The sequence below is a fragment of the Nanorana parkeri genome, unplaced genomic scaffold (assembly GCF_000935625.1).
Source record: "Nanorana parkeri isolate BGI_ZX_2015 unplaced genomic scaffold, ASM93562v1 scaffold25, whole genome shotgun sequence".
Classification (NCBI taxonomy): Eukaryota; Metazoa; Chordata; class Amphibia; order Anura; family Dicroglossidae; genus Nanorana; species Nanorana parkeri.
The window spans coordinates 3,141,531-3,165,874 of NW_017306293.1; the positions used below are offsets into that span (position 1 = coordinate 3,141,531).

The following is a 24,344-nucleotide window of genomic DNA, read 5'->3' on the forward strand; positions in this document are numbered from 1 at the left end:
GATTTAAAAAATACCATCCTTTTAAAATCAAATGCAGTGTTAGAAAGTTTTTACTTCAGAATAAAACAGCATGCACAATTTTTTGCAATTGCACTGCACTGAAATGCATGGCTTTGCGATACCATGCGTTCCACTGCAGGCAATCACACTGTGGCTGGGAGGCGCATTTGGGGTGCCATTGAAATGAATGGCAATGCACCTCCTGCAGCAGAATTTGTCAGGCCGAGCCTGAATATTACATTTTTTTTTTTTTTTTTTTTCCCCCCACCCTTTTTTTTAAAGAATTGTATTGGAAGTACATGGCACTCGAATAACTTCAGCCGAGGAATGACAGCTGCCAGTGGCAAAATCCCGCAGACGGCAGCTGAATGTAAATACAACGGGTAGTGGACTAGTGCAATAGCCGGCCTGCTATTGCCCATTTCAAATTGCAATAGCAGGCTGGCTATTGCACCCACCCAATGCTTGCTGTGCCCTTCTCCCAGCATGGAGAAGAGAGCTAGGGGATCCAACAAACTAATCGATGATGAAACAATCATTGACGACTATTCTCATTATCAATTATTATTTATCGAGTAGTTGGTTGCAGCCCTATCTGTGAATACCTTTTTTATTGTGCATGAACTGTGCAAGGTTCACTTTAAACTTTTCACTGCCAGGCCCTACACTCCACTTTTGACTTCAGGTAGGCAGACCATTTTTGTAATATTTTGCTTTTTATAATTTTTTTCACTTAAAGCTTTCAAAGTTTGTAAAAAAAAAAAAAAACCCATACCATACATATTCTGAAATAACAGTGCAACAACACACAAAATTGTGCATTACCACAGTGGATGAAGGACATTCGCTTGGAATGTTTTATTTAACAAACCTCTGCTTCTCTATATAAAAATTGCTTGACCCACTTCTGCTTGAAAAATTTGATAATGGTGCCTGTGACTACATGAGTTTGCCAGACCTCGAATAATGATTTCTCCATTATTTATTGTGGGCTACAGCACCATAGATTCATATACAAATGTGCATTACCACAATGTGTGTATTGCACGTGTACTTTGTATTTGTAAATTATGTATGTGGTGAGGGTATGTTTTAGGTGGGGACATACATTTTTTTTTTTTGCACTGCTGGAGGCTTTAGTGAAATATCATGGGCCCGTCCGACCCTCCCCTCTAGACACAGACTACTTCTCCGTGCAGGTAACACAGAATGGAGCTGTTAGCTGGCGCTTTGTGGGAAGGATCTGTGTCAAGCAGAGTAGCAGGGGGATGGGAAACTTTTTCTTAACCCTTGCAATGGGGCTCGTTTTGATATAGGTGCTGAAATAAAGTTATACTCACCCAAAGCTCCGAGCTGGCCAGCTCTCACAGTACTCCCTCCTGCCTGTCTCCTACCCTGCAGCATTGGAATCTTCCTCAGCTTTCTTATGTCTAAACACAGTGTATAGAATGTAAAGACTTATGGGACCTTAGCCTGCTACAGAGGAGGGGGGGGGGAGACACTTCAGGGACTGGTCTAAGAGCCAGCCTGCTCAGAGCATCTGACTTAGACATAAACTAGCACTTAACCCTTGCAGTAAGGGAGTAGTGATTTTATTCCTGGAGTTCTTCTTTAGTAAATGGTTACAATCAGCGGCTGACAAGGTATTCTTTTAATCACCACAGTCAAGGGAACTATTGAACTAGGAGTTTATGATTACTGAAGTGACCATGAGCTTATAGCGGAGTAGGGTGTGCAGCCACCATAATGATTACTGAGCTGACCAGCTGCAAGTGGTTCTGTTCAGCCATATTGCTTATGTTGGTGGCAGCGAAAAGGTAAAGACAAATGCTTCTGAGAGTTTCATCAAGTGGGAAAAGCTGTTCTGTAGCTGGTGTTTGCCTCCCCACTGTATAGTCTCTAGAGTTTAGGGTTTGACTTATTAAAAGTACTTAAAACTGATCTGAAACTCTGCCTACATGCCACAATCCTTTCCCTTTTAGCCTTTGAAGGTGGTTGTTTTCTTAAGTTAGGTATGACCCTTTTGCTTTACTTTCTTTGACTAAAAACAGTAAAATTGAAAATGTGCTGCTTGTGCCCTGGTAATAATATCCATTGTCTGTCATACTTCTGTTTATTTTCCTTCTGTACCATGCTGTGTAACAGAAGACCAACGCCAATTATTAGTAGAGAGCACAGCCAGCTTTGATCTGGCCTGGTCTGTGGAACGGATTGCACTAGTGTGAACAGAGGTATTTTTGGTCCAGAAACAGTCTGGTCTGGAGATGATCTGAAGGTGTTGTGAATGGGCGCTTAAAGGAGAACTATGGGGTTAGGGCTTTTCCCCATAGTTCTCCGAAGGGTAACGGGAGGACACAAACTAGCGTCCTCCCGTCACCCTAAGCTCAGTATACCGTGAGCTGCAGCTCTCGGTATACTGAGACGCCACAGCTGAAACGGATCCCGACAATTATGTCTGGATCCGCCCAGCTGTGTAGGTGACAGCTGGCTCTGCCTATCTAGAGGCAGAGCCAGCTGTACCCGCCCCCTCCCCTGTCCGTTCCACCAGTCAGCGCTGGAGGATCGGACAGGGGAGGGGAGAATCCAGTCACTCCCCTGTCATGGCTCTCTGCAGTGACAGGATCGAGAAGTGAGCGAGCGCCGGTATGTGTTCGCTCACTTCCCGAACTACTGAGCCGGCGTGACAGTTTCATTGTCACAGGTCGGCTCAGATTATGAGGCTGAGTGAAAAGCACTCGCCTCATAATTCTCCTTTTAAGAAAGCCAGCACTGCACAGTGTGGATAGCAATGAGAAGATAAAGCTGTCTGCAGGGTTAGATTAAATATAATTGTTTTAATAATCAACGTTTTACTGCACAAGCCACAATAAAACGGTAAACGTGTGCAAATCTGATGGAAGATTCTTATGTTTTAGACGACAATCCATTCTCTGTGAGATGGGCATACTGGTGATTTGTTTTGATCATGTGCAATTAATATTCTAAATCCTTCATTTTCTTTTTAACTGCTTGCTATTGCTTTCTTTTCCTCTGTGTATGACTAAATAAACCCTGACCCTGCCAAACATTTCACCTTAATATCATCTTTTTGTGCATGTATACTTCCTTTGCAAAGGGTTGTTGTTGTTTTAACACTTTTATAATCATTACCTTTTTATAGAGTACAATTTCTAACAATGCTACACAGTTTATAAATCTAACCAAAGACCTTACATGCTGGTCCAACAGCTCAATTCCGGAGGTTAAAGCAACAGGCAATCTGTGTGGTGCTTGTACTGACCTGATGGGTTTTCATTATTGTAGAGGAGATTGATGTGGGTCATAACATCTTCCTTTTTACATTGCAAGAATGTGAGTGTCATGAGCATGGTTGCTGGAGAAATTATGTTGCATTCAACCTAATCACGGAGTAATTTTATGGGTTATAGAAATTAATGTGATAAAAACAGAATAAGGTTAAATGGACCCATTTCAATTAAGCTTTTGTATTTCTGCCTAGTTTTACAGGGTTTGCTGTAGCCTTCAAGCTGAAATTTAGAGTAGGCAATAAACAATGAGTGGAATCAAGAGTAACTTGGCAAGGTACAACTAGAATCTTGTTTTCTTTTCACCTCCCTGCTACTTCAGACTGGAAGAAGATCTCTGCTCATTTTATATCGATTTCCACCGATTTGATTTGATATTGGGTTGCCATGGTTAACTTTTAATGCCACCCACATGAGGTTGGTAAAGGCGTTCTAACACTGAGCCTGGAGTTATCTCAGATCTCCTGTGTTTCTTTCTTTTGTGCAATGACAGTCATTATAAAATGTGTTCCAGTGTCCTAAATGCAGGAGTTTAGGTTGCCCCTATGCCCTGTGTTAACAGCTTGTTGGTTAGTACAAGCCCTTAATTTAACTTAACTTAATATGGTTATAATTTATATATAGAATAATCATGTTCCCTATTATACAATGCTGTAGAAGATAACCTACATACCTCCTAGGTGTGACTGTGTACTTGGTATCTAATGTAGAAATGTCATATCCGTGCTGCTTTGGCAAGTATAGCAATAAAGCCCTCTCAGTAGCAGAGATACCTCAGACAAAGAGCCAACACATTCATAATGGGGGAAAAAAACATCACCTTTAATTATATAGGTGTATTAAGACATACAGCCGCCATAATGTATTCTCTAAATTGCAACACCCCATCCAGATAAATAATTTTAAAAGATTTAAATACGGGATCCTGGTAATTGTAACCTTGGTGAAAATTTGTTGATGAAAACTCTATGTAATATAGAGTAAAAGCCAACCAGTCCACGTGTGATTTTTAAAGCCAGTTCAAAAATAACAACTTGTATCGGGAGAGACTTTTTCATTTGTATCTTCATCATGTAATATTAATTTTTCCCCTAATATCCTTTTTTCTTTCTCCTGGAGATGGATAAATAATACTCAAAATTTTTGTGTAACGAAACTCAAATTGCAATTTAAAGACTAAATAATTGTGGATGTATGTCTTTAATACACCTATATAATTAACGGCGATGTTTTTTTCATTATGAATGTGTTGGCTCTTTGTCTGAGGTATCTCCGCTACTGAGAGGTCTTTATTGCTATATTGTCGTGTTGGGGGTTTTATAACCCTTAGACAAAGAGCGGCAGGCAAATGTTTGTTCTGGTTTAAATTAACAACTGTATTCTGAGCGGTTTTAACCCTCTGAGCTTGCCATATGCCCTCTTTTATTTTGATAGTTTGACTTTGGAAAATATAACTTCAACCCCCAGGTTCCCTTTTTTACTTTACACATAACCGAAAATTAATAATTTTGAGTGGAATTACAAATGCTACTATGTGGATTTAAGGGAATGTTTTTAAATAACTGCCGAATCTGAGAATAAATGATAAACTAATGTAAACCGTGGTCTCCCTCATATATGTACCTTGAAGCAGTGAATAAAGTACAGTTTTTAATTACCTGAATTTAAGAGGGTCATTGAGAACCAGTGTATAGACAGTCTTTACACACTGCACTGGAGGACACCATTCACAATGTTTTTTTACTTCACAAACGCTGCTTCTCTACAGATTATAGATTGTAGATTATTGTAGATTTATTTGGATAGTAATGACAAAACTGCTTGATTGGTTCCCTACCACTTGTGCAAGTTCTACATGACCCACTTCTGCTCAGGTAAGAAATTAATATTGGTGCCAGCAACATGTGTGTGCCAGATTTCTAATAATTTCTCCATTTATTAAGGCACACAGCACCATAGATTCATATACATTTGGGGTATATTGCTGCTTACAGGAGGACTGATCATGTTAAAATGAAAAAGGGCCAACTCCCTATAGTGGCTATACCCCTGTACCTGCTGTATATCTCCGTTTTAAATTAGTGTCCTATGGTGGTAGGACATCTCTCTTCAGCTCTTCTGGATTGACTGTGTGGATTTCTGCAGTCAAGTACGTAGCTGCTGGTAGTGACATGCCCGATCTCAATATCATGGGTTGTCTTTTCTATCAGCCGAGTGCACTGTCTTTCCAGTTACTTGAAAATCACGGTTCCCTGCACAGGTGGCACCCGTGCCTGTTCCTGCAGTGGCTGTGTGCGTCTCTAGACACACACAGCCCTGTGGCAGGCCACACTCCACCCAACAGGAGCCTGTGGCTCCTCTGCCCTCAATCTCCTCCCCCGCAACCAGGAGGATGGCTGCGGGGACCGCCGACGGTGACAGGTGGGTGGGAGGGGTTTGAGACCAAAAGGTACTGGCCGTTTTACCTTAATGCAGAGAATGCATTAAAGTAAAAAGAAAAAAAAATGCCCAGACCTTCATACTACTTTAAAGTGACATTAAACCCTCAGATTTTTTTAACATAAAACAATACTTTAATGTGTGCCTTACTGTAATAAATGGTAGTTTCCCTTCTCTTTGCTGCTCTTCCTTTTTAAATCCTCATGTCTTCTCGTGCTTGGGGAGAACTTCCCTTTGCAGCTGACTGCCTCTTCCTGTAGTGCTGGCTCAGGTTGCAAGCCTATACACAGACACCATGTAGCCATTCCAGAGACAAGGCAGTCTGCTGCAAAACAGAAGTTCTGCCCCAGCATGAGAACAGATAGAGATTTAAAAGGAAGAGCAGCAAAGAGAAGGGAAAACCATGGATTACAGTAAGGCACACATTACAGTATTGGTTTATGTTAAAAAATCTGAGGGTTTAATGTCCCTTTTGAGAGCACTTGTGGCTAGCTACTTTAGGCTGCATTTCACCTAGGTGGTTTTGCCTATCATATTTTGCTTTTTTTGCGCGTTTGTTGCACATTTATACGCGCATTAAACACGCATATGATGCATGTCTTGAATGGCAGATCAAAACCATTGCGGTCAATGGGGAAATGTGCATAAAAACATGGGTCATGCGGTTTTCAGGTTTTTCTATTGAAGTCGGAGACCAAACGCGCAAAAATGCCCCAAAGAAGCTCAGGTGTTTTTGCAGCTTGTGACAAAGCGCCTAGGTGTGAATGGGGGCCATTAACATGAATGGTAATTTAGGTGCTGAGCATTTTTCTGCTCGTAAATATGTGCAACAAAACACCTAGGTGTGAATGGGGCCTTACTGCTGAGACCTTCTCTATAATGGAGGGTTTACTGTCTCCATTTACTCAGGGACTTTTCCAGTCTAAACAGTAGGGTTGCAGTAAGTTTCCTACCTCCTTCTGCTGTCCTGTGACTATCTATTATCTGGTCTCTCCTTAGCTGATATACTTTCTGCAGTGCAAACCTCCTAAGGTAGAGTTGAATAGCTTTGAAAAGCATGGAGAATCAGTTTGTGGCTTTTTTTCTACAGAGTGGAAAGGAATCGACCGCTGCTTTTCCTTTCTTGAAGGTTTTTCTATCCCTTAATACCCTTGTCGGTGACTTTGTCAAAGTGGTGGACTTCCCCTTTTTTTTCTTCTCACACCTGAACATGGGGACTGTCATTCGTGTCATAGATACCCCTCTTTCACGTCGAAAACTAAATTGGAATCACTTTCCAGATCTGTGTATTTGGTCATTGGTTCCCTAATGCCCGTTTTGACTTAGGCTCTGGTGTGACAGACATTGACTGCTCCAGACTTTTGAATCGGGATCTGATTTAAGGAGAATGCACAACAACTTCTCATCCAATTAAACAGATGCTGCAGGCACTCAAATGCTTGTGTGATGCAGCTCTGGATCCCAGCAGCCTGGTGTCTGGCATTAGCACTACCTCCGTTTATTATATAAAAGATTCTATAACTGAAATGCTGGTCAGCCAATCAAAAGGCCTTCACTCAGACTTCCTTTGATGGAGAGAGACTTTTCAAAGCTACCTTGGAACTGCCTATACAAAGTGCACCTTTTTATTCCTTCTCACAAGCAGCCCTTTCCGTCACAGGTGACTTAGTTAAAGACCATTTGGCTTCAAACCAGTTCTCCTTGGCTTAAAAGTTTGTTCCCACCTCCTGAACAATTCTTATCTTCAAATATTTTTCCTCACCATTCTGCAGAACTCCATTGGGCCATTGAAGACTTGCTATTGTTGGAGCCCATTGTTCCAATTTCTGCTGAGGAACAAGTCAAGTGCTTCTATTCAAATTGTCCACAGTGCCAAAGGAGGGTGGAAATTGTCCAATTTTGGACCTTAAACCTCTCAAAACGTTTTTGTGATTTTTTTTTTTTTTTTTTTTTTTTTTTTTTTTTTTTAATTTTTTTTGTCCCCCCCCAAGGGACTTGAACTTGATCCTTTCGACCATTCAGAAATATCAATTGTTGCCTATTAGGGAATGACTTCTGTTGACTTTTGCTTAGAAGGTGGCTTTTCACCTTAGCCAGGAGGGTTTTGGAGCTGACGGTTTTGTCCTGCAAGCATTCTTTCCTTGTTTTGCACAAGGAATAAGGGTGTTTTTTTAAGACCTATACAGAACTTTTAAGGTACATTTGTGTCCCCCTCTCTATTCTATCATCTCTGATGTTCCCTGTAAGGGTGTCTTGCCTGATAGTGCTATCATCTCGTGATGCATTTGACAGACCATTTTTCCGGCTTATACAGTACTCTCAACAATACGGATCCACTTTTTTTTTTTTTCCGGTCACCATTCACTCTTCCAGACTTGTCAGTTCTTCTTGGACTGGGCGTCCTGCAGGCTTTTGATTCCCAGGTTGTAAGGCTCCACTTTTTTGGCTTTCTGTAAGGTTCACACGGTTGCATCTTCGAATAGCTTCAGCCATAAGGTTCTGCAGGCGGCTGTTTGATCTCTCTTCTTCCTTTTTTTTTTTTTTTTTTCCCCCCTTGGACTGCAATGTTTTGCACCTGTTTTGGTGTCCTTTCCTGCTCCTTGGTTATAGGACTGCTTTTTAATCTCCCACAAGTATATAAATCTTTCTCTCTCAATAAAGGTTGGAGAAAATAGGATATTTTTTTTGTGAAATCATTTTCTCCATTGTTCATTGACAAACACAGTTCCTTCCCCTCTCTTTGGTTACATTGCATGCGTTCTCACCTTCCATTACTCTCCATATTTTATTGTTGCTTGCTACAACTGCGTTATACAGCTGGTACAGGTATATAGCCACTAGAAATAGCTGCCCACATTTTCACTTGTCTAATCCTTGTGTACGGTGGTCATATACCCTGTGTGGAGGTGCTGTGTCCCTCAGTGAACACTAAAAAAAATTTAAACAATTGTATGACTAGTACAAAAATTCCTGTTTTTTATATGGTAGGGCATTTCTACATGAGCTACCAGAATTGGCTAGCTGTAGAAAATGTGTCCTGCTGTAGCAGGTAATTTTGTTAGTGGGACAAGCTTTACAGACTTTTTTTGACACCTTCTCTCCAGAATCCCATCCCAAACATCCCAGTCCAGAATCGCCTGGGTCTCCTTTTGAAATGATTGCCAACAGCACAGGCTTTGATTTCAAGGAAAGTGAAGACAAAGCAAATAATTATGCACTATCACAGATGTGTGCCCAAAGACCTTCTCTTGACCAAATGGAGAAAACTGATGAATCGCTGATCAAACATACAAACCCAGCTTGGTCTTTGAGCAAGGAAGAGTCTTATGGTTTTATGCCACACTCTAAAGCAGGTACAAGGCCTGATGATTTGGAGTCTATGATACCTGTAGTTGACCCAAATGAAAAAGAAACTGGTTCTGAAGTCATATATGAAGAAGTGCAAGCACTTTCTAAAACTTCAATAGAAGATGGGTACCTGGGGCAAAGTCTAGAAACCCAAGAGGTATGTGGTGAAACAAAAGACCACAGCTCTGCAAAAAGGGAAGAGCATTCATGCGATGTAAAGTCAGAGCTACGATGGCCAGATGCAGATGATGACATGGACAGCTCAGGGGAGTCAGATGACACAGTAATAGATGCTGGTTGGAGAGTCAAAAGTTCAGAACTGGAGCAGAGAGAACACAGTGAGGATGGTTGGGTTGAGCTTCATAATGCACAGCAGAATAATGAAACCAAGAAGGAAAATGTAACGGTACATGAGGCACCTACCAATAATTCTGAACTTCAGTGGTCATCACAATACAGTGAAACCCAAACTAAATGTTTAGCAGATGTTACAGATAATTTGAACAGATCTGCATCAAAGACCCTAGAATCTCCTCACAATGAAGACTTTGTGGATCTAGCAGAAACTTGCGGTACCTACCCTAATAGTGGGGTGGCTGAATCCCTTGAAGACCAAGTAGAGGAAAATCTAACCATTGAAGCTCTAAGAGCTTTGGCAGAAGGGACGCAAGAGTGGAATTCAGAAAGCCAGGAATCCTCTCCTGAGATTTTGTGTCCTCGGTTTGGCAGCTTTGAGAGGTTAAAGGTGACAGACAGTCAAGCTCCAGCAGAATCATTCCAGGATTCCGCAGTTGATATTCTGACGTTCAAAGGTAAAGAAGACTTCTTATCCAGTGCACCGTTGGCATGACCTTCACATTGTTGACTTACACCGCTCATGCCTACTCATCTGTTGTCGGCATGCACTGTTGGCATGGGCAATGAACCAGTAGCATGCAGTGTAGATGTCCATTGCAGGCATGCATCATACATGCCCAGTTGCACATCTTTGATGCCTATCCAGCATGCTCAACTTGCTCTTGGCACAGCAACCTGCCCTGTCTTTACACATTGCTGCCATGCACGGCTATCAAGTATTACCTTTTTACCTGCTTTCCTGCCTATATGTACTTTTATATAAATTCAAATTGGCATGCGTGCATCCTCCCTTCATGCACCTTCCCTTCTGACCTTCTGTATGTATATGTATTTACATTTGAATATATATTTTGTACCTGCATTCTCATCTCTAACTGCAAAGTATTTTGTTTGAAATCTTTTTTTTTTTTTTTTTTTTTTTAAATGTTGGTCAGGTTTCTTAAGGTAGTTTTAACAGTAGTGTACTTTAGGTTGTAGGAACTCTTCTGGTAGAATACAATGTATGCAAATGTTTATATGGCAAGCATGCTTGTAATGTCCCTGTATAGAGTTCACGAATTCTAAGCAGAGATTTATTCTACAATGGCAAGCTTGAATAAAGCATTTTATGTATAACTTTCTAAATGACATCGATTTTAGTGAATATAGAAAAAAATCGAAATTTTTTTTTTCTGCTTTTTGTTTTGCATTTTAAACCTGAGGTTTTTTACAACTAAATCAGATTTTGGCATTGAAACAATGTTTCAGATCTAGTTTTACGTGTTCACCTCGTCTATAGGTTTTTGTTTTCGATGAGAGTTATGAAATCCATTATAGAACAGGTTAGGTTGAAGAAAGGAAACCTGATTTGTGCCTGAAATCTTTCAGTGTTTATGTACACATTTTAGTTTTCGCATTTTATCCAAAACGAACACAAAGCATTTTACTTTACATACACTGTAACGAGTGTATTTTTTATGTTCCACATGACTTTTCCATTATTTATACAGTCATCCACCAGTCATAAATGATTATTTGCCATCCATTGGCTAATGAACAGTTCTTAACGTTTAAAGACATCTGCTTAGGTATCGGATAGATGGTGCGGTTATATTAAAGTTTTAGCTGTGCAATTTACATTGGTCCCATACTCTCTCACACAGTCTTACATAATCATCTCTTTTGGTAGGGTGTGTCTTTTTTATAGATTGGTGTGCCTGTGTGGTAAGTTTGTGGGGGGTTTTTTTTTAGTAGTTGCTTTTACTAGATCTAAATCTAAACATTGTTTAGATGTCTGTTGTCATTTATATCAGGAAACCAGTAGTGTGTGTTTGGGTTTTTTAAAGCTCCATGTCTGTGCTTGCAAAAACTGTTCTCATGGAGGGCGAGTGAGTAATATTAAACAAAAAAAAGATTAAATTTGATTTGTGGCTTTTTGGATGGCCTTTCAAAAAAGTGAAGACTAATGGACACAGAGGCCGAGCTACCTTCTACAATTTTTACAAATAAACTGTGTAGCATTATCTATTCATGGGTGACAAGCGTGTAGATAACTCATCATACCGTGCACATCGGTTTTCACGCATTCTTCTTGGGCAGGAAGTTAACTTATTCCAAGATTTGCTTGGTCCATGCTGTTCATGCTAAAATGAAATAAACAGACTGTGTGCTAATACCGACCGCTTAGCAGCCATTTCCTTTCTCAAAGAATAACAAAATGTTTTCTAAGACAATAAGAATGATTTTTGGGATGGATAAATCATCCTGTGCACCATTTTTACCTGGCTTGATCACTTAAAATAATACTTGTAAGCACTAATACAAGTAAATGTGTATATATGCCAGGATAGGGCATTGCTGGTGGTTATGATGGGGAATCTCTGTGTTCGTGCACTGATATGTTACAAATGGCAGACAGATTAAAAATAAATAAATACATTTCTAGGTAGCAAACACACCCAGAAAATGATAGATGGCTAACTTTTTTTTTTTTTTTTTTCTTATCCCTTTTCTATTTTTGTAAGTTGAATTGGTAATCAAAGTTCCTGCTGGCTTCTAGATACACATGTGCTTCAAGAATTCTGCTATCATTTGTTTAGCCCAGGCCTGGACAAATCCCTGCCGCCAGGTAGCCAACGCTTATTAAAAATTACAGCTGGCACCTAACTTTTAAGGTTTTCTCTAGTTGTTAACTAAGTTGACTTAAAAAAAAAAAAATTAAAAATCCTGTTGACTCTAGGATTGGACAGACTGGCTCCTGAATTCTGTATTCATTTGTCCACCAATCTTCTAGCCCTCTTTTTAGGCTTCATTTTTATGAAGCAAAGTACTTTGTGCTTGCTGCCTTTCTATATCTATTAATTATTATTTTTACTTTTTAGACAATGTATCATGTTACACCGATATTCAGGATATAGCATTAAACATGGTGACCACCAAATGCCCACCTCCATCCAGGAGCCCCCACTGACCGCATTGCTTTGCAGGCTCAAATGATCAAAAAAAACCACTAAATGCACATTTTACTTTTAGGTGTGTGTGTGCTTTTTCTTTAATGAAAAAAAGTAATCTTCTAACAAAATTAAAATAGTTTGCTGAAGGTATGCCTCAGAATTTAGAAAGTGAAGGATCAGCATTACATAAAATTAACTCTGCTCTACTCTCCTGCCAGCCTATTCCCTATGCAATGCCGTAAAGCCTGATTGCTTTGCTGTGCTGCAGAGAACTACAGTAGGCTAATATAAAGCCATTTCTTGTTGTCCATGGCAACAGATCAGCTTCTGGTTGGTTGCTGTTGGCAGTACAAAATTCACAAGTAGCATGCAGTTTCTTATTAGGTCTTCAGACAAGTAACGTGGTGTCTGTTTACTGCAATGGTCTTCATATTGCAAGTTAGGCATTTTAGTTTTGTTAAGGGATTACAAGTTTGCCAACCAGATGCAGCAGAAACCTCATTTGAACAAAGTCCTACAGCTAAAGATGTTAAGTGGCTTCCCATAGAACGATTCACATGCTGTTACTGGCAATAAACCGCAAATTGGCAATTGACTTCAATTAGAACTAAGTATTTACATTACTGTAACCACACACATGAACCCACTTCTAAATATTTCCACTGACAATGAATTAAATCGTTTTGGAGCATGCATGGTGAAATGATGATCTCTAGTGTACCAGTGAAAGTAAATGAGCATGCCTGCTAGAAGAGCTTTACAGCCAAAGCCTAGTGCTTCAGTGGACCTTTACTCCTAGATTTCCAAATCAATGCTATTATGATTGCATCTCCAATAGAAAGTCAGACCTTAAGGCCTCATTCACACTGCCGCGCATATACGTGCGTATTGTATCATATGCAACACATGCAAATAAATGGCTCCATACATGGAGCCGTATATTTGCGTAGCGTAACATGTATGCGCAAAAACAGAAGGGAACAGATGCGTCTGGGCAGCGTATTTCTGCGTATTTACGTGCACATACATGCGTACAGCACATTAAAAATTCCATTGCAAGTGATGCATTCTGGGATTGCATATAGTGCACGCATACACGCGCGTATATACGCAATATACAATTTTGCTTGCGTTGTGTGGCAACGCCGGTATGTGTTCGCTCACCTCCCAATCTGCTGAGCTGACCTGTGACCGTTTCATTATCACAGGCCGGCTAGAACTATGAGGTGAGTGAAAAGCACTCACCTCATAGTTCTCCTTTTTAAACACTTAAAATTAATATTAATATTGATTTTTAAAATATATATAAAAATATTGAATTGAAAACAAATATACACTGCTCAGCAAAGCATTTACATCTTTGCCCAAACGCTTACAATAATCCTGTTTCTGAACAGCTGCTTCCAAGTCTCTCAGCTCATCTTCCTGTCCAGTACTAGATCAGAAAGAACAGTGCAGACTCCAGCAACTGTTCATCTACTAGACTGGAGAAGGAGGGAGACGGGGCCAGGGGGGAGGGGAGTAGCTTGATTTGCTTACTAGCACACACAAGGGTGACTGCATAGCACTCTGCTTGAGAAAGGAGGTCTGGAAGTCAGGACCAAGGTTCAGGGGAGCAGCTGATTCTGCAGGAAACTAAAACTTTTAAACATCAAGGAGCAGCATTCATTGTAAGGATTGAAATAGCTTAAACGCTTTGACTTTAATATCACTTTAACATTGGATTGTTGCACAGGGATATTACACCTGCCTTGATGCTGGTAGTATTGCATAAAATAAACTTATTGAACATCGAGATAGCATTGTTGTAGGGTTATTATCTTCCTCTCAGGTTGTGTTGACTGACATTCATTTAAACAAAGTATTTAGACTGTGGATATGTAAATGATTTGGCTTGGGCAAAATTTGAAATGGCATTTTTTTTCTTTTTTCAGTTCATGATCTGGTGTATTGGAGAGATGTGAAGAAATCTGGGATGGTTTTTGGAGCCACTATGGTGCTGCTTTTGTCCTTGGCAGCATTCAGCATCATTAGCGTTGTATCATATCTCTTGCTGTCCCTGCTGACCGTTACAATTAGCTTCCGCATCTACAAATCTGTCATGCAAGCCGTCCAGAAGTCTGATGAGGGACATCCATTTAAGTAAGAGCTCTTCTTTTTTTTTTTTTCCCTTATTGTTTAAGAGACCATGTTCAACCAGCCCATTTATCCTTTCGGTGGTCACACTGCGCTCAGCTGGTCTTGCTTTTCCTTGGGTAATCTGAGTATATCATGGTTAGGTTTTAGTAAGGAAAATGTCTGTCTCTTTAATATTGATGCAGATGGTGAAAAATATGCCTTCTTGATTAAATGCAGTGTATGTGATTTTTATGTTCTGTAGAAGAGATTTACATTCACTTGCAAGAAACAATAATCATTTAAAATAGCACTAAAACTCCACCTGCTTTGATGAGTAGGCATGTATGTGGTCGGAAGTCCTTATTTGCATAGGCGTAAAGGGTCACCAGTGGAGACATTCTCTGGAGGGTCAGCCTGTAAGCAGGAAGTATGTTAGTGACCCTTATGGTGTCTGTTAGACCCTGAATGTGTTAGGCTTCCATGAAATACATGTGTATAAAGAGAAATTGTTGCGGATTAAAGGATTTAAATTGTTCTCAGATTTAAACCTGACAGATACCCCTTTGACATTGGGTTCATTTAGCTAATCTGTACTGAGAGAATATGGAGGAGAATAAGTCTCTAAACTTTAAAAAAAAATGCTAGTTTCTGGCTGTTATGCTGGCCCAAGGGCCTCAAGTCTTTCGGAGACATTCACTTAGAGCATGTATGCAAATTTCACGTCAGGTGGGTTTCCGAGTTGGCTGCCTTATCCTTTTTTAAAGAGTCTTGCCTAGTGTTACACAGGGATAGGGTAGTCCTAAGGCCTTCTTCCCGAGGTGGTTTCTTCCCTTTTACCAAAGTGGACCTTTGCCCCTTTCTCTAAAAAAAATCACGCAAGCATGCAGCTTTGCATGCTAATATGAAATTGCCTTGCATTCGTTCGGTAAACTAACATATTTTTCTTCTACTTATAATGTTTTTTGACTGCCTGGTCCTCATGGGCATTAGTGTTGTAATGTACCCAAGCGTTGCATCCTGGCAATGTTACATCAGCAGTGCATAGCTGGGAAATCTCAAATGTAATGTCACAAGATCTGAGGGAAAGGCATTTTCCTCCCCTGAAATGATGTGCATGGTCACATGTCCTAGTCACATGTGTCAAAGTTTCAGGAAGTAAAGGGAGTTATATTAATCTTCCATTAGTAAATATTGCCACCTGTGAGAAGAATGGGGAGGAAAACAAAAATGCAAAGAATAAAAAAGCCTGCAATGATCTAAGTATATGTTTATAGATTGCCATTACTAAACATTTCTATAGGTGTGTTTGTTATTTAAAAGATATGGTTAATGTTCTTCTTTAACCAGGACATTGTGCTTCCCTCCTTATGTGCTGCCCCAAACCATTCCAAGAAAGTTTCTGTGTTTTGGATGTTGTGATGCTGCGAGAGTCCACCTCTCTGCTACAGCTTCCCATAAGGGGCTTCTTGCCTCTTGTGCGAACATTGCTCAGTGAATTAGACAAGTCATCATTTCAGCCTACAGTCTTGAAGGATGGGGTCCCTCCTTTCCTTTTTAGGCGCATGCCACCAGATTTGATAGTTTGATCTTGTTTCACTGGCTTTATCATCGGGCATCTGTTTCCCAGATTTGCAAGGCTGCCAGTTAGTTTTCCTTTCACACATCCACCTACGTTTTGCCAGGTGGATGCTCGGGCCTCCTTTGATGCTTGTTTTGGGTGTAAGGTGCTTAAAATTGCTCTCTGAATTGTTGAGTCTGCTTTACCCGTTCATACATGAACCTGATGATATTTGGTTGCTGTGTTGCCCACTCCTCAGTTGGACTTCTTTTGGATGTCCCTTGGTTAATGTTGATCCTGGGTCCTGTAGTGTATGATTAAGAAAAGAGAATTTTTGACTTGCCTAAGAAATCCTTTTCTTGGAGTACAGTAAGATGACGACAGGTTTCTCACCTCTGTTCCTGCTTTTTGACAAAACTGAAGCTTGCTGGGAGTGGGTGGGGTTTTTTTTTTTTTGCCAGTGTCCAGTCACCTCAACTTGGCAGTAGAACCCATGGTTAAGTGTGTGTCCGTCCGTCCGTCCGTCCGTCCGTCCTGTAGTTCAATAAAAAAAAGACATGTTGTTCAAAAATTAATTTTTCTTCTAATAATCAGCAGAGAGTATTGGATCCTTCAAAAAGCATTTAGATACCTTCAGAGACCGTAACATACAGGGGTACAGGTACTCTTAAAAACTACACCACACAGGGACTCATGTACACACTCACTATCACTCGCATACAGACTCCCAAAGGTTGGACGTGTGTCTTTTATTCAACCTCCAATACTATCGCTATGTATGTAACTATGTATTCTTTACAACAGATTGGTATTTTGCTTTTAAAAAGAAATTCAGCATTAGCCTAGCCGTAAGCTGCATGGCTAAAGCATTGCATGCTCTGACAGCCCAAAAATTGAAGGTCAGATTGAACTTTTTACAGATTTAATAAGAAGGCTTACTACCGGTAGCAATGAGCAATAGCTTTCCATTATACTACTTCAAATGAGACTTGAATATCACTCCACTGAAATAATATTGCTTGGCACGGTGGTTATGAGCTGATGCAGATAACCTAAAGTTGAACAGAAAACTGTTAAATACACACAGTTGATATACAGCTGTATTGCCTGTGAAAGGATTTGTATTTCTGTTCATAAAGTCCTCAGATTTACACAGTCCTGCCAGACTGCACAGTCAAACCGTCAGGCTTTCCTTTTCTGCAGTTATGCAATACAACCTGGTCTTCTCCCTGCCTCCAGCCGGTGACACAACAGTGGCGCAGAATAAGCGTATTCATATGCTCTCCTTCCCTGTCGGCATGTTTCTATTCAGCATATGTTCATGCATATCTGATTGGCTCAGAGAACTGCTCTTCCAAGTCAGAATGCTGCTGTACAGGGGATTACAGGAGACCGATAGCGCCGCAGCAATCGGTCACTGGAGGATCTGAATTGCATGGGGTGCCATTCAGATTAATGTGTGATATTGCTGTGCATTTAGCACGCGCTGAGTGCTTGGAGCAGCACTAGTGTAAATGGGGCCTTAAACTACACTTAAAAATTCATTGGATGATAGTTTCAATGGATACACCAATGCATTAGTATTAATCTGCTTGGAGTTCAGGTTTAATACAATTATCTAAAATGAAGATTGCATTTAGAATGTTCATATTCTATTTATAAACAATCCAGAAGCTGAACAATTGGGTATCTGTGTTGAGCTCTATTATCAGAAGACAGTTAGTAATCTTAGCTGCAGGATATGAAATAAACTCTTGCCACCCCTTCACTATGTATTCATACAATGATTGTGGTAGGTGATATCCATCCCATCTTTGGTGGTCAGACACTACTTTTAACAGAAAATGTTAACACTCCCAAAATTGTCAACTTCTTAAGGACACTGATGCAGTTCAGAGAGTCCTATGTTTTGCCATCCTGAGAGCAATGGTGCTGTATCATGAAATACATCCAACAATACCTGCTACATTAATTTTTGCTGATTTAATACAATTCTATAATTGTTTTCCAGGGCCCTTCTGGAACAGGACATCACCCTGTCCTCTGACAGCTTCCAGAAGAAAGTCAGTTCCTTCCTCGTTCACATCAACAGTGCCCTGAAGCGCATTGTACGCCTCTTTCTTGTGGAGGACCTAGTAGACTCGCTCAAGGTGAGAAAAAACAATTTATTAACCGTTAGCACTGGACATGTGTATAAATATACACTGGTTCCTAAGAAGGGGAAAAAAATAACTTTGATCATTTTCTCCAACCAGCTTGCTCTTTTCATGTGGCTGATGACCTATGTCGGCGCTGTGTTTAATGGGATTACACTTCTCATACTTGGTAAGTATTTGTCTTACAAGTTTGTGAGGTAATTTTTATAGCGCAGAAAATGACCAGTTTATTTTGTAAACTTTCTTCTCTTTTTTTAGGGCTGTTGGTTGCATTCATAGCTCCAGTTGTGTATGAAAAATACAAGGTATGGTTACTAGCACATCAGCCTGCAATACCTAAACCTGTTTGTGCCTATTTCTATTTAAAAATGAGTGTCCTGGGGAGCGGTAAGCAGTTACAACTGTAAATAGTCCCTTGCTTGGTTCAGTTCTTTCAGCAGGGAGGAATGCTGCAAATTTGCTGCTGCTTCTGTCTATCTGCAGTATTGGATAGCAGCTTCATGTATTAAAAACTATGCCGGTCACCGGTACATGAAGAAACAAAGAGGCTTGATGCAGGTCTTGGAAAAGCCCAAAGATTATGTGTGTTCAGGTGTGTACTATTGAGTCAAACTGAAAACCAGCTGCTGCTCTGCTACTGAAACACTTCCCCAGCGCACCTCGGCTCCAGGTGCTGGCTCACATAGGGGCTCGCCTTACCTCCAATATAGCACATAGACAATAGAAGAAAGGCCACACTCTGGAACCGTTGGCTGTTTATTCCACCAGGTGCTAGACTACCCAATCTCCTCCCGCTAACACATTTCACTTAGTAAAAGCTTATTCTTAAAGTTGTTGTCTTGTCTATGTTCTGTTGTGTATAATTTAGTTGGCACTCATTTCATTTGGACCATGTAAAACGTTTATAGAAACAGGATTTATTTGGTCTTCTTTGTTGACCAAGTTTAAAATAATGTCTCAGTTGCATAAATTGTCTTATGTGGAAACCACACTGCTACCATAAGACACCCCTGTAAATCTTACCTGGAGGTTACCCCATCCTCTGTTGGACCGTTGTTTAACCCTTAAGTTTTGTGTTTCTTGCCACCACACAAAGCGGGATTCTTCAAGTGTCTCCAATATATAGACTTTAAAACATGTCTCATATTTAATCATTGACTTATTTAGGCTTCTACTTGCATTCTGTTGTCTGTCTCTTCTTTACAATAGTTTGTCTTCTGCCTTTTACCTGTGTGCCCACTCTTGTGGTTTGTGAGATTGAATGTATCTGTGGTTTGTGAGATTGGATGTATCTATGACTTTTTTTTCTGTCAGATTCATTTTTTAACAAACATTTTTTTCTGCCTTAGGTACAGATTGATCATTATGTGTCTCTGGTGCACAGTCAAGTGAAATCCATTACAGAGAAGTAAGTACTACTCGTATGAATTGGAAGGCAGCAGATAACTGGGGGATTGTTTGTCATCAAAGTGTGTATCCCTGGGGAAGACTCCCTATCTGACTGTTCAGATTGTTTATCTTGCACTTTCAAAATATGTCATCAATATATAGGAAAGGTGCATAGTTATAAACAGGGTACAACAACAACTCTACAGTTGCTATAAAGAACCTAAAATCAGCTGTAGTCTTTAGTGAAATTTAATTTTACACAATATTTTCAATATCTGTTTTGCTATATTTGTGGAACTTGGCATTCTACATTGTGATCCAATATTATTGTACCTAAAGGGGTTTTTAGGTTTGCCTTCTTAAACAGTTTAGTTTGAATATACCGTACATAGATTTTTAAACTGAAGTTATTCAAGTAGTTGTGGGCCCTCCTTACCATCTTGTCTTGTATTGTGACTATAATGTCTTCCTTGTATTGTAAAGCGCTGTGCAAACTATTGGCGCTATATAAATCCTGTCTAATAATAATAGTTGTGTAAATGGATTCCCAATTTTAATATGTGACACAAATACTGCTCCTTGCTTTCCATAATTATGGCATATTAATTGCAGTGATTAAATCAGGCTATGTGTAAATATAGTTTTCTACTACAGGTCGATATACCTGCAGTTCTGGTCAGGGTAGTTTATTGTAATTGTTATTATTTTATTTCTATGAGGTTACTTATATATGTCATTGGGTTTAGCATTAGGTAATGTCTGGCAGCAAGCTACCAGTGGGGTGGGTTGGAGAGTCAAGCAAATTAGTTATTTATCTTCTGAATGGTGTCTGGAGAGTAAGAAATTTGAAACGACAACCAGATGGCCTCACTGTTCAGTGCAAATATACTTGTGTGTTTTGTAGTGGAGGTGGTTTTATTGTCAAGAATTCAGAGAAACAAATGTTAAAATGCAAGGTCCACTTAATAGATCAGGGCTCCCTCCGCTGTTTAAAAAAAAAGAAAAAACCCATAAATGATTACAAGGGTACCTGTGAGGAAAAACATTGGATTCTTTTTTTCCTAATCCATTAAGGGATACAGGAAGTCTTGGTTATATTATATTGCTGCCTACAGGAGGATTGGACAGTGGCAAACAAACTGTAGGCCAGCCCAGGATAACCCTTACCTGGATTGCTTTGACTGTCTTGAAGGTGAAGGACTTCATGTGTCCCTCAATAGACAAGCAAAAAATAGGCTTTTTGTACTTGCCGTTAAATACTTTTCTTGGAGTCCATTTAATGGCACAGGTTCCGCCCCTCTGAGTTTATGATTATGCTCTTGGTACTGCTTTACTGCAAAACTGAGGTATGGTGGGAGGAGGGGTTATCCTGGGCTGGCCTTTTTTGTTTTGTTTTCTAGTGTCTGTTCCTCATGTAGTTATGCAGTATAACTTGGAGATTAAATACTTCCTGTGCCCCTGAAACTACACCTGCGGCACCTACTTCCAATATCCTGGGAATAATGAGGATCCCAAATCTCTCAAACCAAATTAAAAAAAATGGAAGCGCACACTACAATAGGGTAAAAACTTCTGGAGGAATGGACACGGGCTGTGACAAACAGTGTGCAAGCTCTATGTAAATCAGGGAGAGGAACCCTGTGATAACCAACATGAAACAGAATAGATCTAGAGCGCTACTACCGTAAGTGTGGTAGACTCACGTTTGGGATGTTACCATGTCTCAGGGGGAAATCCACTGATCTCCCTGTTCAAACGTAGCCTGGCTGAGCCAGATGACGTGGAAAAGGGTAGGTGCCTGGGTGGACCTTAGCTGATGGTGAGATCAAGTGCTGTCATCTGCACAGACTCAGCTGAGCTGTTGCGGCAGAAAAAAAACAGGACGTCAGAGTGTCAGGTGGCTCTGAAGACAGAGCGGTCCTGCGGCGCTGTGAGTCTGCGATCTGATGCCGTTCAGTCAGTGTGGTGGTGAACAGGGGAACTTAGAGCGGAGAGATCTCTGTGGACGGTGGCTACGCTTTTCGAGACGCAGCCTCTTTGTCAAGCCTGGATTCGTGGGGAGAAAGAAATTGCTGGAAACACTCTAACCTTTTAAATTTGACAGATGGGAGGAGTCAACAGCTATCACGCTAACCTGATAGGTGGAACAATAGATGGAGGGCGAGTCCAACATATGTGCACACTCCTATACTGCAAGCACTCGGGGTAAGAGGGTACATTGTGCGGACACAAAAAAAGTACAGCCTGGCCAGCTGAGTCCGTGCAGATAACAGCACTTGCTCTCACCATCAGCTAAGGTCCACCCAGGCACCTACCCTTTTCCACGTCATCTGGCTCAGCCAGGCTACGTTTGAACAGGGACATCAGTGGATTTACCCCTGAGAGATGGTAACATCCCAAACGTGAGTCTACCACACTTACAGTAGTAGCGCTCTAGATCTATTCTGTTCCAAATCTCTCAAGAAGATATTGTTGCACTTGGCTGCAGCGTCTTCTCGTGAGATTTCAGGTTTTTCATGGTTTACCAGGAATCTTGCCTAAAGGATAGTGATATCCCAGTACAGATGTTTTTACTTGTATAATATGGTGACCCTGATCTAATAAGTGGACCTTGCATTCTATTGCAAGATATGCCTTAAAGGAGAATTATGAGGCGAGTGACAATGAAACTCTCACAGGTCGGCTCAGTAGATCGGGAAGTGAACGAACACATACCGTCGCTCGCTCACTTCTCGATTATGTCCCTGCAGAGAGCCATGACTGTCACTCAGGCTCCCTGCAGGGATTCCCCGCTCCGATCCTCCAGCGCTGACTGGCAAAACGGACAGGGAGGGGGTGGGCACAGCTGGCTCTGCCTCTGGATAGGAAGAGCCAGCTGTCAATCTCGCAGCTGGGTGGATCCAGACAGTATTGTCGGGATCTGTCCCGGCTGCGGCGTCTCTGTATACCGCAAGCTGTAGCTCGCGGTATACTGAGCTTTGGGTCACTGGAGAACGCTAGTTTGTGTCCTCCCGTTACCCTTAGGAGAACTACGGGGAAAAGCCCTGACCCCATAGTTCTCCTTTTTAAGTAGTCATTTTATTTTTATGGTTTAAAGTGATATTTGAAAAAAATGCCTGCTAGCAGGTATAAAGAACAGGTATCAGTAGGTGACTGGACACGCATACAGCCGATTTCATTGCCGTCTACACCTAAATGCCAGGCTACTCCTGAAGGGGCAGAGCTCTGACACTTCCCGGAACTGTTTTTGTTTGGCTGCTTACTCCACACCTCGCTCGATAGCTGCACTATTATAGCTGCAAGCAGCTCTTAAGTCCGTTGTAAGACATCTGTAAAAATCCAATTTCTCTGTTCTCTTACAGGATTCAAGCCAAGCTCCCCGGAGCATTGAAGAAGAAAACTGAATGAAGGATTCCATTTGTAGTGTGGGGAGGGATGGGAGGGTCCTAACAAAGTATAAACACTGGCTATGTATCTCATTACTACTCAGTAAATTGGCTGCCTTTTTATGTAGCTTGCAGAAACCTTTTTGTATGCATCTATCTCATGTATACACATATGTACAGGTTTCCTTTGTTGGTAGGAAAGGGGTGCCTGGGTCAGCATAGACATGGACTGTAAAAGTTGTTGCTGTTCTAAGCTATGGAGAGCTCAGTAACCCCTGCTGTCATGTCTTGCACTTTGCATGGTCACCTCTATTCTGCCACACACTGTCCCTGATTTATTCATCCTAAAAAGGTACCATATGAAGCAACATAATTTTAATGGGCCGCTTAATTCTGTCTCTATTGCTATTCTGTATTCCACATTTGTTTCTGTGAGTTTCTTCTGCTTCTGTGTGCTTGTGTCCACTTCCTCTTCTCACCAACAGTCTTCTTTCTTCATTTTCCCTTTCCTTCTAAACCTTGCTCTGTAATACAGTTGCTTTTTCTTTCTTTCTCACATTATTATTATTATTGGATGTGTCCCTTGTTTTCGGCACAGCTCTTCAGTCATGTCTATAGCCATACAAATACTCAGATCACTGATTTTTACCACATACTGCCACAGTAACTAAACAACCTAGTGGAATTGGTTTTACTAAAACATTTTATTTATTGTTGTACACATTAATTTATTTCATGTTTATGCAAAGTGGTAATTGAACACAATGTTTTGAGTTGGTAACCGAAAAGAGGAACGTAACAAATTTGGCAGTGCCCCCCTTCTTTTATATTATCATTCCACCCCAGTCAGCAGCAGGAGCAATGAACCATCCCCTGCACTGCAATAAAACAGAATTGTTTTCTACCTTAGGTTGCTACTGTGGAGCTTTTAGTTTAGAGGGCAGGTTGCTGAATTGTATTGCAGATTAAATCCTGTACTGAAGTAAACTTAAGTTTAATTTTTATGATGCGAAAGACAAAAATAAAAGTTTTTCTTCCTTTATAGTAAGACATGTCAAATATAAATGTTAATTAGATTGGCAAAATCCACACAAGGTCAGACTGTTTATATGACTTTATTATTATGGGATGTGTTAGTGTTTAAAGCCTTTTCCCAGATAAAACTTTTTTGATAAAGTGATTAAAGATTTATTTTTCTTTGCTGTCTACCTATTGAGGAGATTTCCCTTCACTTCTGTTCCAGTGACGATATTCACCTGGTCAAAGTGAGGGGAAATCTGGTCACCGGGCACACGCTGAAGGTGTAAAATGAAAAAAGAGGAATTTGGGCTGTAAATTGGGACACCTGATGTGAA

General features: G+C 40.6%; 1 protein-coding gene across 2 annotated transcripts in view; it reads left to right on the forward strand.

Annotated features, from left to right (window-relative positions):
- RTN3 (reticulon 3) overlaps window positions 1-23,610 on the forward strand; it is a 37,743-nt gene extending 14,133 nt beyond the window's left edge. For both annotated transcript variants that reach the window (XM_018565491.1, XM_018565483.1), the window contains exons 3-8: window positions 14,317-14,524; window positions 18,070-18,208; window positions 18,314-18,383; window positions 18,473-18,519; window positions 19,564-19,622; window positions 22,966-23,610. In XM_018565491.1, coding sequence (XP_018420993.1) covers window positions 14,317-14,524; window positions 18,070-18,208; window positions 18,314-18,383; window positions 18,473-18,519; window positions 19,564-19,622; window positions 22,966-23,011 — 569 coding nt within the window. In that variant the 3' untranslated portion in view covers window positions 23,012-23,610. The remainder of the gene's footprint in view (window positions 1-14,316; window positions 14,525-18,069; window positions 18,209-18,313; window positions 18,384-18,472; window positions 18,520-19,563; window positions 19,623-22,965) is intronic.
- The last annotated feature ends 734 nt before the right edge of the window (window positions 23,611-24,344 follow it).